We start from the raw sequence: 18488 nt of genomic DNA, 5'->3' as shown, positions 1-18488 counted from the left end.
GTTGGAAAATGATCTTTATCGGGGAGCTTTCATTGGGTTTTCTCTCAGAACTCATTGTATGCACTTCTTACAGTTGGCATTCAGTGATTTTTTTTCCCTTTTTTGGGTTATGGAGATGAATAGTTTGGAATCTCTTAAAAAGAGTCAACATTAAAAAACAAAAAAGGGAGATGGGAGTCTGAAGTATTCCATCAAAACCTGTTTTTCTCTGCGCTGTCACGGCCAAAGAATCATGTGAAGGATTCAGACGACTTTTCTCAGCTGACTACAGCCGCTACCACGAGGCTCATAATGAGTGCTGGGAGACGCTAAATCCTGTGTAAAACACACTACGATAACATCCAATAATTAAATATAGCCTATGGTTTGAATACCTCATTTGAATTTCAGAGACTGACTGCACGTCCTCACACTTAAACGACAGCATATGTGACTGCTGGACGGTACCAGAGACAGGCGTACCGGACCTTTGCTGTCACGTGGTTAATGTTGCAAAGCAGGACAAAATTCATGGTTTGGGTTAAAATAACTGTGTTACTTTCACGTATGTTATGTAAGTTGACGTTTTTCCTGTAACTTGGCGAGTTGAACGCTGCCATTCTAGACAACGCCTGCAATTTACTGGGCGCATTCTGTCGTCAGACACAGGAACGGTGCTGAGAATCCGGTAAATTTTCAAAATAAAACACCCTGGGCAGACTCCCAGTTGTACATCAACAATAAACACAATTAAAACAGATGCTGCAAAACTTGCTTTTGCATGAGAGAAGGAAAAATATGAAGGTTAACTGACCAAATCAGCCAAATCTGAGCAAAATCAGACGTGCAAAACGCCCTGCTTCTGAAATACGCCCGGTGAGGTTTGCAGCCGTGTGCAGGATGAAACAAAAATGAGTTGAGTGAAATGAAAAGTTTGGAATCTAAGTTCATTCCACAATGGGGCAGGGGGCTCGCAGCTCGCGATTCATTAAAAATGATAAATGTATGTGATTTCCCTAATTGCTTCAGTCTCAAGCTGCCTCGGCCCTCAGAGAGCGCCGTCTACAAGAGGATGTCTCCACAAAAGAAAAAAAGGGCAGGCGAAGTGGGAAAGAGTGGGTTTTCTGCTCTAATTTCATCACAGCGCATTAGTCTGGTGGTAGTGACAGCAACAGCTTCCTGCCGGAGGATCAGACAATAAAGGAAATTCTGATTCTGGTAATATGGAATGCTTTTATTAAAGCGTTAAAATTTAAATGCTAAAAAAAAATGTCAGCAGCTTGGTGCAAACAGAGACACTAAAGAGACATTTTTCTCATTGTGCTTTTCTCACTTTCTTGCAGCAAATTTCATCTTTTCTTGGGCAGTTATTGTAGAATTCACTAAGCCTGTTTGGACTCGACACAAGTCAAAAATGTGAATACTGTTGTTGGATGCCATGACCCTACTTATTCCTTCCCTGTACACATTCCCATACCTCCACTCAGAGCACCAATCCGATACCAGATTCTCTTCTTCCAGATTAAAATATGTATAAGTCACTGTGAGAAACTCTCTGTAATTTCTGTCTGAGGTAACAGGAGGCCAGGGACTGCTGTGGCATGCGGGTGTTTGAGTGAGAGAGAGGAAACATTTAATCTTATAATGACATTGATGGAGAAAATATGGCCAATACCCAAAACCTTTCAAGGTGCCCTGTGGAGTTTCTGTTTGTATCCTCTGTTACAGGATACACACAGAGCCTTTCATTGAGTAACAAACATGTTTCATGCATTTCCTTCCTTGTATAACCGTGGAAAAGACATTTTTGTTCATTTTGAAACCTGCATTATTGCTCTTCTTTACTGCACATGTTGTTGCATCGCGTCAGTCAGTTGAATAATGTGCATCCTCATGCAAGGAGCCACTCATGAAAACACTCACCAGCAGTGATCAGTAGTGATATTGGATGGGCTGTTAATAGACAACACAGCCTCAATCTTATGTTGTGAGCGACGGTTGACTTCACTTCACTATTACCATTATTAATAGACTCCCTTAGAATCAGTTAAACTTCTCTTCTTGCTTCAAACTTGGTGCCGCAGAGAAACAAGAGTTTTGACAAATCAAATCAAACTTGGTACGCTTTATCTCCTCGTGACAAGGTTTCACAGAGACTGACAGCAAATGCAGCCGTGACTGACAGTGTAGAGGCAGTGCAGACAATCAAAATGTTGATATTGGAATCCAGCACAGTGGAAATGACATGAGATGAGAGATGGAAATTCCCCAGGCGATTCCTCTGTCTCCTGAGACTTGGGACAACTATTGCCTTTTTTTTTCTCCTCTCTCTCCTCCTCCTGTTCCACCAAACACCTGAATGTGTCAAGTTCAGGCACATTTTTAGGTTCTCAAAAGTCACAAGTTCTCAAACAACAGGGGACACTTTCCGAAATAACTCCTCATGATTTGGTTCTCCTCTAACATCTTGTCTCTCTTTCAGAATGAATGGACAGAAGCAGTGGACACGGGTGGCTGTAATGGCGCTCCTGGTCTTAACGGTGATGGCAGCTGAAGGAGGCAAAGCAGAGAAACAAGGTGAATCCTGCAGAGCTCAGGACTCTTCAGCCTTAGAAAAATCTATAGAATTAATCCATCTCTGCAGGTTTAGACTTTATCCTGTAGATTCATATGAAACAGGAGCACCGCGCTGTTCAGCTCGAAACCAAATCAAAAGTCTCAGCTTGTGATGATGGACGCAATGTTTGCCAGTTAACCTCAACATAAAATTGACCTGTTCTCAATGGAAAAAAAGTCTGCACTGTGAGCAATGTCCCTGTTAACAACTTCTTTAGTTGGACACAACTCTTAAAAAATTATGAAAATGAAAAAATAGCCTTTGGGAGTAAAGCAGTTTGTCTCCTTTGAGAATTTAGCAGAGACAAATAGCAATATCTTGCAAGAAAGGCAAAATAAGTTAGATAACTCTCACTGGGGTAAAGAAAACAGGATTTAGCTTAATTTAAATTCAAGGGGGGAAAAAAAGTTCATTTGCATTGGAAATTAGCACAAGCACCTAAACCCATTACATCTACCTTGAAATAATTTGCAAAAGCCCATGAGGGGGTAAATATTTTTTTTCTTTATAAACGCTGCAAACAGCAGGTTTCTTTTCTTACTTTAATAAAAACTAAGATTCTAACACACTTTCTTAAATCAGAGATGTGGATGTGAGACATTTGTGTCTAGTTGGACCTAAAAATTGACCCCTTAGATTCACGATTTTGACGTTTGAAGGCTAAAACCTTGAAGTCTGTTGGACCTGATAAAATCCTTGCAGGTCCACAAACCCTGAATATTTGTATTTAATGCTGAAAAAGATTAAGCTTATACGATGAAAGGGCTTGTTCTCAGCTATGTGAAACTGTAAACACATGGTTTTAAAGAAAAATGGTGAGCATTCAGAGAAAGGACTTAAAGAAGAGAAAGGACTGATATCAAAGGACTTGCGGTCACACCAACGGCATCGTGCCCTCAAAAACTTGATGCATGTCCTGACGCTCGCTTTGACAAGCTGCCACTTCAGACACGTTGCACTAGTGAACTTCCCCGACTCTCCAACTTCATCAGTGGTGATAACGTTAGGAGGTTACACAGAACTGGTGTTTGTCTGGTCCTACAGGAAAGAAGGAGCGCAAGTCAGACTGTGGGGAGTGGCAGTGGAGCGTTTGTGTAGCCAACGAAGGGGACTGTGGACTCGGCACCAGGGAGGGAACGCGCACCGGCACCGACTGCAAGCAGACCATCAAGACCCAGCGCTGCAAGATCCCCTGCAACTGGAAGAAGAAGTTCGGAGGTGAGACTTTACCCTGAGCTGCTTTTAAAGGCTATTTCAATAATCAAAGGCCACTGAAAGATCCAGAGAGCTTCCCTTCTTCTGTGCAACTGCAAGGCTCGCCATCCCCCTCACCCCGCACCCTCCCCATGATGCATGCCGGCCTGTCATTCACACGAACAATGGTCCCAATTTCACAATAGGAATGAGTAAGCTAGCTAATTAGAGGTACACCAGAAATGTCTGCTGAGGATGTGGTACATCGTCATGGAAAACACAGGAATAATCATCCTGCTTTGTCATTTGCTTTTTTGGGCTTGAGACTGTGCAGCCTTCACAGCACAAATGTCTTACAGTGACAAGCCTCAGGGACTTTTGTTCCCCCAGTAAGGCCTGTCAGGCAGGAGCCTGCTGCTCTGCAATGAGCCTGTCACGAGTGATGAACACACTGCAGGAAATAATGGTCCTGCTAACTGGCTCCATAGATTACAACAGCCAAAGTTTTTGAGAAGTGGCAATAAGTTACATGCCTCTGGCCTTTAAATTGTCGAAGTTGCTTGGGAAAAGAAAAGTAAAGAAGAGGCTAACTGGCCCTCCTTGTGTTGTAGGGGCTGAAAATCCTCGCAACCTGAGCCTGTGTCTTTTTTTATTTTGGGTATTTTTGCAGTCAAAAAGATAAATGAATACTGTAACATTTGGTGCCTACACAAAATGCGTCAGAAATGGTGTGAAAAGACCCTGTAATTCAACCCTGGCAGCCAAACCTGGACTCAGATATGGTGCTGCTCATTAAAAATCATTGATGTAAAGAGCGTTTTGAGTCGCAGGCTAAGTTCTGGTACCAAACATATTGCTTTAGGGAACAACATGTGGCTTTCTGCACTAATGCATGAACTTTGTATAAAAAAGTGTAACCTCTGAATTATGGGACTTGTTCCAGACTCGATCTGGAGCATGAAACATCCCATTTGGCAAATCTGCTACATCTGATTACAATAATAAACTCCAAAAGATCCTTAAAAACAAACAAGTGAAAACTAGGTTAACAGTGGTTTTAAGCTTGCAGCACATGGCCTAAATAGATTTTTTTTGCAATTCACAGGAGTGCGACAGAACAATCCAGGAAGGGTGTAAATGCTGTGCTTGATATGAGAGGATGTGCACAATACTGTAGAGCCAGGTTTGCCCGCAGCATGACCCCGAAAAAGAGGACAACTGTGTGGAGAAGGTGACGTGGGTAACCAGCAGTACAGCTAATGGGTTCCTATACAATAGACCGCAGAGATACTTGTTCAGTGAATGCATAAAAAAGCCTAAAACAGATGAGGAGTAATGTTGAAAAGTGATAACAGAAAGGGAACAAGATTTAAATCAGTTACACACATCAGAGTCAGTTTACTCATCATGATGAATGCTACGCAGGTTGAGGGTTTGGAGGAGTCTGGAGAAGTATTTGAACATGTGAAGAACTTCCATTATCACATGCTCAGCCAGTGCTTTTCCACTCTCACTCCCCTGCCAGCCACGCCCACCCGCCCACTCACCTGCTCACACACCTGAGATTCATTCCCACTCAGTAAGCTGCTGTCACACACTCACTCAGGGCCAGGCTGTTCTTTGCTCCCATGCAAGACCCGTGAATAGATCAGTCTTCTGTCCCTGCGCTCCCAGTTTTTTGTCTGCCTGTGCTTCTTCGTTGTGTGCTTCACCAAACTGTGTCAGAATTGTTGCTTTTGCACTTCCTGTGACTGTTTGGTGTTTGCTTCACCAAACACTTCAAGAGACTCAGAGTCCATCAAAAGAGACTTTGTTGTTAGTTTTCTGTTTCTTCAAAGCCTGAAATTAAAGTTCTACTCGTCTTCTGGTTGTAGTACAATTGGGTCCTAAATATACCTGTTACAGTATATACTGAGTCAGTCTTGTGGAGACCCTTTCCATCCTAAAAATACTGATATAATGATCTCGATCAATCCCTGATGCTCAGCTTTAACTACTTTTCATTTTTTTACTTTTTTTACTTCACTTTTTTTTACTAATGATCAGATGATTTCCAATCATTCTGAAAAAGATTCACACGTGTCAGACTGTTTGGGGTCATAGGGTTGCTGATGAGTGGGCGTGCACAACCATTTTTTTCCCTACATGTATGTGTCACCTGAAGGAGGACAAGGACTCCCTGACAAATTCCCAGGAGCCCACAAGGAAGTACTCTCTCCTGGAGACAAATTACAGAGGCGCAGGGTTTTAAAGTTGGATGCTCAGCAAATCCCTGTAGGATTCTTGAAGCAATGGCCCTGTCACTCCCCCTCTCCTCCCCTCCTCACCCCTTGTCTCCCCTCTCGCCTCCTCTGATGAGCACCCTGGGATCTCAGAGGCAGTGGCAGGGGGGGTCCGACACTTTCATGTGCGAGGGAGCCGAGGAATGAGTGTCACAGCCTGGAGGGGGCCCGGCTGGAGTGGCAACAAAATAATGGAGGGAGAATCGAGTGACGTGGATGTGCTGTGCACAAACACACACTCTCTCCTCTTCAAGCACATGTCTGTAAGAGACACGCAGCTATTTTCCAGAGCAATCTTGCGTCCTGTGTTGTTGAGTTGAAGGTGGGTTATCAAATGAAAGCACATATGTGAAATTTATTTTAGGTGCTGCTGAAAGTACTTTCGCTTCTCTGAAGCCATGTCTGTCCATTATTTCCAGCATGAACAGGCTGTTCTTGATTGCGTTCATCTGTCAGCAGCTTTCATCCTATAGGAAATATAAGATCAAAACTGCGAAGGGCCATCTGTTCGTGTGCACGCAGGCACCTTTTCTTTCGCTGTTAATAGGAGAGTCTGGCGATGAGGCTTTAGCAGAGCTCGCTCTGTGAATCTCGGACGGTTTCTATTGATAGAGAGGAGATAATAGCCAAGTAAATTAAAGCTGCTCATCAAACAGCCATTCAGAGTGTGTGAAAAACAACTCCTCTGGCTCAAGGGGCTTGTTCCAGCTACTGATTGCAATTGACTGTTTTTTAAAATAAACATGGAGGCTGCATTGTGTCGTTGTACCAGGTTGTGTGCTTGATGGCTCCTTACTTCGTCTCCTCAGAGCTCCTTCACTTAACAAAAGCATCTAATTAAGCATCTGGTTTCTTTGTGTGCTGTAGGGGAATGCAAGTATGACTTCCAGGCTTGGGGGGAATGCGACCTGGCGACGGGCAAGAAGAACAGGACGGGCGTGCTGAAGCGAGCGCTTATGGATGCGACCTGCGCTGCCACTGTCACAGCCACCAAGCCCTGCGGGAAAATCCCCAAGACCAAGCTGCAAGGTAAGCTGAGAGGAATAAATCACCAGATAAGATGTAACTCTCACTGGACACACTGAGCCTGACCCTGGAATGAATTTTAAACAGATGCTGGCAGAAATATCTCCATCTGACTGCTGTCTATCCATCCCTCTGTCATCCTGCAACAACAGTCACTTACATTACATGGCCTCATGTTGCATATTCTGTATTTAACACATGTATTCCTAACAGAAACTTATTGACTAGCTAATATTAGCCAGGGGTATTTAGCTGTCCATCCTGTCACTTTATTGGTTTCATTCAGTCTCAACGTTCTTGTAGCGTTGTTTTCAGTTGAAACAAGCAGCTGTTTTTAGTGAAAAGGCTCTGAAAACCCACTGTACCAAACAGCAGATGTGGTGATTTAAGCAGCTAAAGAGTTAGCTATTTCCTTCAGGAGCTGACAGATTTAAAAAATACGACTCCAAATAAATGATAATATCGCTCTGCTACTGGTTAATTCAAGTGAGTGTAGCCTTAGCATCGGCTAACATTAGCAAGCCAGCTAGTAATGTACAGCTAAGACAACACTGGAGTTAATGGAGTCACATTGCTTCTCTTTTGGTAGTCGCTAACTGCCCTCGTACACCTCCAAGCTCTGCATCAGGCGGGCACGAATCAATAAGCCAATAAGCAGAGGCACCAAACTGATATCAACCTTAAATAAAACCTACAGTTAAACTGTGTTCACCTAAGATAAAGCCTGGTCTTCATGAGACTTGTTCATTGACTCTGTAATGTAAAATAGACAGATCTGTTAAAAACAGACCATCCTGAATGCAGCACAGCAGCCTGTTTTGACTAGTTTGAAAGCTGGAAATATTATTTACCCTCCAGAGAAACCACATCATTAGGTCGCTTTGGATCAAAAGGAAGGCCCACGCAGAAACAAACTGATGATTTATGAGGAGGATCGTTCCAGTACTTTATTGCACTGTCAAATCATTGTAAACAGTTACAGGGAATGTTAGATTAGTTGGTTTGCTTAATTAATTATAGCTGAAGGGATGTTTGCCACTTGGGCGTCTCTGTTTCTTCAGCTGAACTGCTGATATTCCTCCTGACAAGCTCATATATTTTGCGCCGTTTAGGGAGTTCAGTGTGTTTTAGCTCTAACTCACGGGTCAAAGCGAAATCAAACAATCTGAACCTCATTTTAATGATGATAAATTAGCAACAGTACACCTATCAAGGTGTGTGAGAGTGAACTTCCTCTATCCTTTTTGTGATAATCACCGTGGAAGTTCGACAGGCATTTATCTTGTCTCCAGGTACATCTCACGCTGATTGCATCTTTGCTAAATCCAACAAACCCTCGCAAATGATTTTAATCTCTTATTCACATTCGTATTCAAGCCGTCATCAGCGTGATGGAAATCCATCTACTCAAGTGCTAAGCTGAAGCGTTGAGTGACAGTGTTAAAGCAGGGGTGAAAAGGTTAACTCACTATTCAGCTGTAATTACATGCTTTTAGCTTTCTTCAGTCCTGACAAAGACACTGAAGTCAGGGAGTTCTTTAGCTACTACCTCTCATGTTCTGCAGAAATGGACAGTTATTGGAAAACCGGAGTTGACACGAGAACAGAACGAATGGCAGAATATTAAATAACCACATGGATGCGTGTAGAATACATTGCAGTGTGCTTGGAGAGATGGGTCTGAAGCCGGTGATAAGAAAGCACTCACTCACTCAATCCAAGTGAGCCCATGCTCTTTGCTAATTTTGCAAACAAGGATGTAAGTGACCCACTGTGGACGTCCCATTGTCCAAACAGGATTATAATGAGTGCAGAATCGCTGCCAATGGTCATAAACTGCGCCCTTATCACGCCCGGCAGATGACATGTGTGCACACAGGGGCTGCACGTGGAGTTTGCTTAACCCTACTGTCACTTCGTGGAACAGCCACAGTCAGGTGAAGCCCCAGATTACCATAAAACAGCGTGAGCACTTCTGAGGCAGTTTTTGTCTACTGGATGTCTGCAGCTGCAGTTCTGCCAACTGTAACATGCCTGCCTGCTCTGCTGTTTGTCTTAAGATTTTTATATCAAGCTCCATTTGACTTTCAAAGGAGGAATCGCTTAAATTTTTCACTCGGTAGCGCATCATTAATGCATTGTGACAGGAAGTTTCTGGAGGAGCTGTACTGTACTTGCCATCTGCGTTCTTTCCATGCTTTCCATCTAATATACATACTGCAGGGCGGCACTGTTAAAACCTACAGAGATGTATGGATTTACAGTAGGAATGTGTATAAAAGTGTTTGAGATGTTGCATGTTACATGTAATATTCGCATATTGAGACATAATATGGCAGTGAGGTAATGTCCATCCATTTTCTACTTGATTCATGCTGTCCAGAGCTGTAGAGGAATGAACCTATCAGATCACAGATCTCTAATCTATCAGCATTCATCTCTTTTGCTGTGGACGTGGAGTTTGCACGTTTCAGTGGTTCTAATCAGAGCTCCCCCTCGACTCACCACCTCTCTAAGCCACCACATGGAGGCTGCTTGTACCTGCAATTTCATTCTCTCGGTCACGACCCGCAGCTCATGACCACAGGTGAGGGTTTAAACGTAGATCGACTGGAAAATCACCTGATGGCACAGCTTCTCTTCACCACAACAGTCTGGTACAATGCGCACGTTATTGCTGATGATGCTCCAGGTGACGGTCACTTGTGAACAAGATCCCAGAATACTTAAACTCCTTTGCTAGGGGCAGCAACTCATCCCGAACCCAGAGGGAGCAATCCACCGTTGTCCGGCAGAGAACCACAGCCTCAGACATCGAGGTGCTGACTCTCATTCTGGCTGCTTCACACTCGGCTGCAAACCGCCACAGTACGTGCTGAAGGTCATGGTCTGCTGTCGCCGACAGAACCACATCATCTGCAAAGAGCAGAGAGGCAATTTTGAGGTTTTCGATCCGGACGCTCTCCTCACGCCGGCTGCAGGTCGAGATGCTGTTCATGGGTATCACAAACAGGAAAACCACTGACAATGTGTCTGACTGAAATTGGTGAAATAAAAAACCTCATGCCAACGTCAATGAATTTAATCATCACACCCTTTTAGCTGCTAATAGTATACGGCAAGAAAATCCAAAGGAAGGTGTGAAGTCCAAATTTCAATACCTTTCCAGTGCGCATGAATGCGTCTACATTCGACTTTGATTATTCTGCTTTTCAAATTTAATTCCTCATGTTTCATTATGCAGGAATATCAATGTAGGCCATGAACTTTTCATGCTAAAAAATGCAAATGAATTTGTAGACGTTCACGTGGCGATGCATGTGTGCGCGCATTCGAGCGGAAATCTGTGCAGCCGTGTGTGCGGCGCGGCGTACCTGCTCGCATCAATTCTAACGAAGGCCAGATGTGTGGATGTGGAGTGACAGCCCAAGAGGTGTGAGAGCTGTGGGCAACAGAGAAGCAGAGCGAGGATGACAGTGGCCGAGATGAAGGGAGGCGGTTGGGAGGAGAGACCTCGCTATCTGAGCAGTGGGATTGCGTGATGTGCAGTGCGATTTCCCATGTCTGCCAGTTGGAAGATAAGCCCTGGGAAGCAGAGAGGTTACTGGGAGAAAGAAAGAGGCGGTGCTGTGCACAATGAGGTGTGTACAGGAAGGGGAATTATGTCTGCTTCTCTGTGTGTGTCAGGGGATGGCAGAGATACAGTCCACAGCAGCGGGATCAGAGGGCTCATGGGAAAAAAAACCATAAATGTTTGGCTTCGGAGTGACTTAGATGGAGGGAGGAGAGGCTATCTAACCCCCCGGGTGGGTGCAGAGATCTGCCCTGCCAAATCTGCAATTCTGAACAGCCACCGTGGGTTTGTGAGATAGGTTTCCCCCGACTGCAGCGGGTCGCCGCGATGGAGGTAGCATCTGTCATTTGCAGATTCTGGAGGAGACAATGCTAAGAGGCGCCTTGGGAGCGATCTGAGATTCAGAGTTGCGTGTCTTCGCTGTCTCGCCCAGGTGAAACACAGACCCTGCGGAGCGAAAGAGAGAACAAAGAGTGACAGAAATGAAACATTATGAATGCCTGTAGAAACCTCAAGGTCCCCGCCTTCGCTTTCCAAAGAGCAGGAGCGAGTCGCGGTGAGGGAGGCTTTGGGCGCCAGAGTTGCTTTCAGGTTAAACAAAAGGCTTTGTCGGGATATTTCTGGCACGTCTGCGTTTGTTTGGAGCCATTTTGTTTGTGTCACTCTTCCTGGACAGACAGGTGGTGCTCAGGTTTAAAATCCAGAGCCACGCACAACATAATTATCACGCTCACTCAATGATTCTGTCAGGCCGAGGCCGAGAGAAACTTTAGAAACTCTGAAGTTCAGAAAAGTATGTTAAACTATGTAACAGATACTTAACTTATAATAGCTCAATTTTCTGCCTTTTTAGGCAGATTTTTCTGCCTAAAATATAACTGACAGACCATCAGTCATGTGACGATGACCTCTGTGAATTTGTCCAAAGGCAGCCATCACACTCTGCCTCTGGATCTCATGGCAAAGTGGAAAGAAAGCTAATTTTTGTCAATTTGAACTCATTTATTAATATAATAAATTAATCTCTCTTGCATTAGCTGTCTCACTGCATTGCAGTTGGTGCAGTTTGCTGATGTTTTCTTCCAAATAATAATAAAAAAACAGAGATTTTTCATGCATTAATTCCTAACTTAGACAGATAACAGTAGAAAAATGACTGAAATGAAGGGAGGAAAAAAACATGCAACAAAGGCCTCAAGCAGAATGCAAAGCAGGGATGTTGTGGTTCACGGTCCATAGCTTAACCCTTGGGCCGCCAGGGTCCCTGGGAAAAGACATCTCTGTGGAATAATATTATTTTTTTAAAGGTTAAACAAATGCAGTGGTGGCATTACGGCATTAAAATGCACTTAAAATATCAAACAGAAAAGTATTTTATGTGTTAAAGGCCCTTTTCATTGCAGTATTATCATGTATTATTAATGCAACCATGCGCTTGGCAGCAAAATTGATGTTGCAGCTAGTCAAGAAGGAGCGAATTTCAAGTGCATCATGCACTTTTATCTAAGACGGTGCATCATTTTTATAATGTGTTTTGCACTTAAAATCTCAATATGCAAAGTTACTATGGGTGAAAAGCAACAGATGTCAAAAAGTCAGATTCTGTTCTTGAGCTAAAAAAGGCAGAAACAGACCTGATTATGAGTCTGTGTCAGAGGCAGCGAGGAGAGCGAGCGGCGTCATGTTCAAATACAGCAGAAAGTGCTCCAGTCTAATATGAGAGTCCCCGTCTCGTATATGGAGCAGATAGAGTGAATCCTTTTCTCCATCTCCGTCCCCAGAGAGCGGAATATGCTGACAAAAACAGCAGGCGGGGAGAGAAAAGAGAGAGAGAGGAAATCTTCAAACAAATGAAAACAAGCAAACAAAAGGGATGGAAGAGCAATTTCCGTATTTGCATGGGTGAGAACGCTCTGCACATCAAAATCTTAATGCCCGTGGAAGTTTGCAGCCGGGTGACAAGAACAGATTTCTAAGAAGATTTCCTCATCGCGCACATTCAGAATGTTAAAAGGTTGAAACTCAATTGAAATCTCATTGACTAATCACACCTTGTCGTTGTTCTGAACCGCTTGCCGGCATGTCATTATCGGGGATTTGTGAGTTGTGGAGGTGTCCTTTTCAGGATAATCCATTCATGCAAAAATTAATTCAGGGTTTAGGTATTGACAGTCTTTTCATATATTATCACACTTTATCTCTTTTGACACACACCAAGATGCATTATTTCATATATCACCATCCCTTTGTTGGATTTCCATGCATGTTAATCAAATCTGCTTTTTTTATGCGACTTCTGCTAGTTTTGCCTCCGAAACGGCTCCATTATGAAAATACGCGCTGATTTTTATGTCACATTTGACACGTCTTCCATTTATAGCACCGAGCCTGTTGAGTTGTGATCTAAACAAAAGCGATGTGGGAGGATCTAAATTTAGTGTTAAGTGCTGCATTAGGAACTTGCTTTGGATTTGGTATGCGGCCGAAAAACAAAAGGGTGTGGATTACACAGGCTGATATCTCTGTTCGACTTGTCATAATCTGAAAAGCTGCCTAGAAAACACTGCTTACTGGGAACGAGTAGGAAGATTAGTGGCGCCAAGCATCGAAGAAGTATAAACAGATGCATGTGTTTTGAAAGAGCAGCTGAGATGTACAGAGGTTGCAGACAACAACAGCCATGTTGACATGATTATTTGCCTTCTTGCTGATAGTTACATGATGCCATTGATGCCTCCGCTTTGTCTGTACCCTTATATGAAGCCACCTTCAGCAGCCAGCCAACTTAGCTTAGCGCAAAGACTGAAAAAATAGCTGTTTCCCCCTGCCAGCCCCTTTAAAGTTCACCATTTGTGACTATCTTGTTTGTTGGGCTGTTTCCAGTATTTGTGCCAGTTAGCTCTTGTGGTAGCTTCATATTTAGAGGAATGTTACAGTCATAAGCTTTCCTTTGGTTGCTATCACTAGCTGTAGTAAACACAGAATCACCTACAGCTTTAGCTCTCTAACAATTAGCAAAATCACAGACAGAGCTAGCTAACTCACAATTCGCAAAGTTACCAGGAGCATTAGCTAGCTCACAACTAGCATAGTTGGCTACAACATTAGCAAGCTGATAGCTAGCGAAGTACAGACAGCGTTAGCTAGCTTATAACTAGCTATAACTAGCTTTCTTTGTGTATGACGGTTTCATAGTGTAAAAAATTAAGAGCACTGATCCTCCACTAATCAGATGATGCATATTATTAAGTTATTAACATTACTTCCATTAATCATGAAACAATCACAAAACCAGCAAAACATTGTTCGGTTGGCTGGAGGCTGATTTAGGAACATGAGTGAAAATATGACATTTCATCTAATTTTGTGGTGTATAATATATGTTTTTGATATATTTATTTACATATATATGGTCAGATCACCGGTGCAGATGTGAACTTACACAACACATTGCACTTCCTGTGTAGACAGGAAATTAAAAGACAAAACACCTGAGATGTCCTTATTGTTTTGCTTTTGTTATCTACAAGAGCTGTTGTTCCTGCTGTGACATGAAATTCATTCTATAAAATTGTCCTATTTTGCAGGGACTCAGCTCACTTTACGCCGAAAAGTCAATTTATGCACAGTATGTAAATCTCCAATCTATAACAGGCACGTGTTCAGAGAATAAAAAGGCAAACTGGGAGGGAGACGCACATGCACACAGACCAGCAGAGACACACAAACAGCACAGCTGATTGACAGTCCAACAAACAGCTAGCCAGGAGCTAGCTAGCCAAACCGCTGCAGGTTGTGCTCTCTTCCGGTTCACCAGAGCGAAGAACCCGCAAAGCAGAAAAGGAAGCCGTGGACTGTGGCTTCTGTCATGGCTGCCAGCTACCAATCCACTGTTGCGGGAAGTTGATAAAGGGGGGTTTCACAGGGCGCACACAGAGCCACCAAATCAGTCCCCTGGAGAGAGCGGGAGGAGGGGCGGCATGCATTAAACCTGCACTTTGGCATAAACAAATAGATAAATAAAGATTAAAAAAAAAAAAACCTTATTACAATCTGAAGCGGAGCATCTGTGCTCTTCATGGACGCAATGGGATTTGTTTATTTTGAAACACATCACCTCTGGCAGCGACACTGTCTCGAGTAAACACCCTTAACTTTGTCTCCTCTGTGCTTGCAGATGCAAAGAAGCAAAAGAAGGAAGGCAAGAAGCGAGAGCGCACCCAAATGGACTGATGAGGTTGTTTGTCACGGTGAGGGAGGAAGAAGAGGGTGGAAAGACGTTCACTGCCCTGTTCCAGCACGGTTCCTCTTCATGTGTCCTGTAGGTTGACAGTAGGAGTTTTGACAAAACCAGTGGAGATATGACTTTTAGCGACAAGATGTTTTACTTTTTCTTCTTTGTAGCACCTGATAAGAAACACCTTGTATGTTGCGATAGGAGATATAATACTCAGCGGTAGGGATGAATAATGAATTTGGACGAGATTTGTTTTCTAGCGCTTCTCTTACCTAATGATGTTATTTCTAGGATTATTTTCTTAAGAACAAATTGGATAGGATTTGTCTTACAGTTGCATAGCCTAACTCTAATTTGGAGAACTGCCCCGACTTAATGAAGCAGTTTGCTCAAAGTGAAGCTGTAAACATCTTCACTTAATTAATTTGAGCCAAAAAAAAAAAAAAAAAAAAGTTGTGCATTTGCAATTTTTCAAGTTAACGGTAACATTTCCCCCCATTACTCTGTGCTTTATGATATTTTTCTTTTATTTCCAGTAAGAATAAACATGAGCTTGTTCTTTCTGGACGCTGCATGAAATAGCTACTGTACAAGTGTGCAAACTGTTTTTAGTTTGTTTTCCTTCTGCTGCTCTGTTGTACCTCAATTTATACCCATTGATTTTTACTCTCCAGCTCTCGGCTGTAAAAAATTAAAGTCTTGACTATTGTAGTCCTCAGTTGGAGTTAACACCCCCCTTTGTTTCCTGTTACACTTCCAAAAATAAAAACAAATTAAAAGTAAAAGGCGGAAACGATTCCTCTCTTCTCCCTCCTGAAAACTCAAAAACGCCAGAGTTTCTAACACATTTTGATATATTTTTATTTGAATTTCATTCTGAGAGAATATGGCACAATGTAAGCACTTGATGCAGTTCATCTTACAGTGTCGGAGGTGGCCAGTGAGAGCAACACTTCATTGTCCAGAACAGATAATCAATCAAGAATGCATCAAAAAGGAAATCAATACCATTTTTACTATACAGGAAGTATCATAGTGGGGGAGGAGAATAAATGGGGGATTCTTCGGGGGGGAGGGGAACATTCAGATTGAAGCTATTAAAGACGTGTTTGTACATTTCAAATGTACCACATCTGAATTACATATAATGTATTATCATATAGATATATACAATGCAAACAATAGACTCTTAAATGTTCCTATTGCAAGAGAAGCCACAAGCCACAGTGAGTGAGTACACAATGAACATCTACGTACAGAAGCAAATGAAAAATGAACACTTGTATGTACATTTAACACTTGCAGCAGGCTACTGAGTTTTCTTTTTTTTTTTTCTTTTTTTTCCCGTTTGCTGATTTCGTTTTAAATCCACATGTTGACCGTGACCCTTGAAGTTTGGATGGGGTCAACCCTCAACACTTTGGCCGCTCCACGAAAAACACCTTTTTCCCCAGAGCGTTAAAACTGCAAAAGTTAGAAAGTGTTTCCGGTGATATAGCAGACGAGCGGCTTCGTCCCAAGGTGAGAGCAAAGCCTTGCAAATTTACAGGTGGAGTCAAAATGAAGCCCTTGCCTCTGGGCTTTTGGGTCACATTGAAACTAGTTTTAGCTTTTGTCCTCCTCTGGGTTTCCAGGTTTGCTCTCTCTTTTTTTTTTTTCCTTTCTGGCTGCAAAAGTCACTCTTGAAATCCCCTGAAACGCTGCACCGAAGTTTAAAAGCTTGGATCCAGTCGTTCATTCTGCGGGACAGGAATCCATTTCTTGGGAAATCATGCCCCCTAGAAATACATTTATACCTTCCACTTCACACCTCCATAACCGTAATATTCATATCTTTATAGATTTTAAATAACATTTTTAATTTCAAACCAAAAAAAAAAAAAGATACTGTACACTGATCATATTCTAATCTGCAATACTACATTGGGACTTTGTACAATGATAACCAGATTTATAAAATGTGATAGAAAATGTACAATATAATGTATTTATATGTATTCCAGTACCACGCAAAGCTGTGTCTAAATGAGTCTTTGGAAGCCTGTTGCTATTGAAAGACTGTTTAAGGAGGAAGGAGTGATGAGAGAGAAACACAATCACGCTGTGTGCATCTTCCCTGATGTGTGCCATGATATTTTGTCCAATCTGATGTCTTCATGCTGAGGATGCCGTTCAGAAAAAATAAAACACCACACAGCAAGCTGCACGCACACACACACACTCACCCAAATGACAGCACTGATCCTGGTGTAATGATGTGGTTTGCACAGGAAAAGCACATATGACAAATGCACACACACACACACAGCAGACAAATTGGATGGAAAGTCAACCAAAATGGTCCGCTGTGCCTCCAGGATGGTATTGAAATATGTCACTGCTGCGACTGCGTGCTCTACAGTTTTTATAGATTATTTCAGACGGCATGATGATTTCAGTTTGTTCAGTCCAAACTTTCATTGCTTCTGCAATCAGGCGGCGGCTGTTAAGATGGAAATTACCGTAATGGGAGCTCAGAGCTGACAAACACAATATCTTCACCCCAAAAAAAGTTCATTTATGAAGGCCGAATAAGAAGCTTGTTAACGCGCACCACGCTGCAGCACCATCCACAACTTTCAGCACACAACAGGGATTTTGGGATAAAAGAGCAATTTGGTTACGTCACTCTGGATAAGGCACTTCAAATTGCTCTGTACAATCTGGCGATATACTTTTTCTCGATAAAACTCTCGCAGCACGCCGGCGCTGCTGCGTTTTCACTCGTGCACGGCTGCACGAGATTGTTGTCAGCAGCAGCCCAAAGAGTGAAACCAGAGAAACCTTAAAGTCGTCACATGTCGTATGTACCCCGTAAGAGGAGTTTAGCCCTTTGACATAAGCCGTATGAAGAGGAGCCCAGCTAGCTCTGACGGCACATCATGATCTGTTGTTTACAATAGAGACAATGTTTGCTCTGGTCATATTAGACAGAATATATGCATCACAATGGATTCATGGACATAATGGCTCACAAAATCCACAAAGCAAGAACTGTTTGCTTGTGGATTCTGTTTGTTAACTTAACGTCAGAATGAGGTGCAATAAAAGCGCGGGAGGGATGGTAAACAGCGGCGTGTCACACTGTGTTTACACCAGGCGGCAGGTTTCGTCTGGGACGCTCAAATTCCTGCAGCAAAACCCTTGGCTGACCTGCCCAGAACGGCTGTGGCTTCTCCAAACATGGTCCACATGCAGTGTGATCCTCTAGCTGTGGATTCTGTCACTGACAACCCCCCCTCTCCTGCATCCCCCCCCCCCCTGCAAAAGGCAAGCTTATCTGTTTCACACGTACAGAATGTTCACCTTGGGAGCTATGACAGCCGCTGTCATCCAACAGCGCTTTCACGTTCTCCACGTTCTCCCATCATCATCCACTCCCCCCGCTTCAGTTGCCAGCACAAGACAACGCCAGATACAGGAACCCTGTTTTGTTCTCATCTGCTCAACAGCTTGGCAACAGGAGCAGGAGGAGGGGGGTAATGCTTTAGAGAACTTTGCTCCTGATGTTTGGAGTGCATGGGTTTTTGTTTTTTTTTT

The 18488-nt window shown here is 43.1% G+C and overlaps 1 protein-coding gene across 1 annotated transcript in view; it reads left to right on the top strand.

Annotated features, from left to right (window-relative positions):
- The window catches only part of ptn (pleiotrophin), a 39888-nt gene extending 24194 nt beyond the window's left edge, over positions 1-15694 (top strand). Inside the window, exons 2-5 of the mRNA XM_070991744.1 lie at positions 2462-2556; positions 3641-3814; positions 6940-7101; positions 14850-15694. Of these exons, the coding sequence (XP_070847845.1) occupies positions 2462-2556; positions 3641-3814; positions 6940-7101; positions 14850-14905 (487 nt within the window). The 3' untranslated portion in view covers positions 14906-15694. The remainder of the gene's footprint in view (positions 1-2461; positions 2557-3640; positions 3815-6939; positions 7102-14849) is intronic.
- Positions 15695-18488: the final 2794 nt, after the last annotated feature.

This window comes from Chaetodon trifascialis, chromosome 22 (genome assembly GCF_039877785.1).
Source record: "Chaetodon trifascialis isolate fChaTrf1 chromosome 22, fChaTrf1.hap1, whole genome shotgun sequence".
NCBI lineage: Eukaryota > Metazoa > Chordata > Actinopteri > Chaetodontiformes > Chaetodontidae > Chaetodon > Chaetodon trifascialis.
This window is presented reverse-complemented; position numbering and strand designations above follow the sequence as displayed.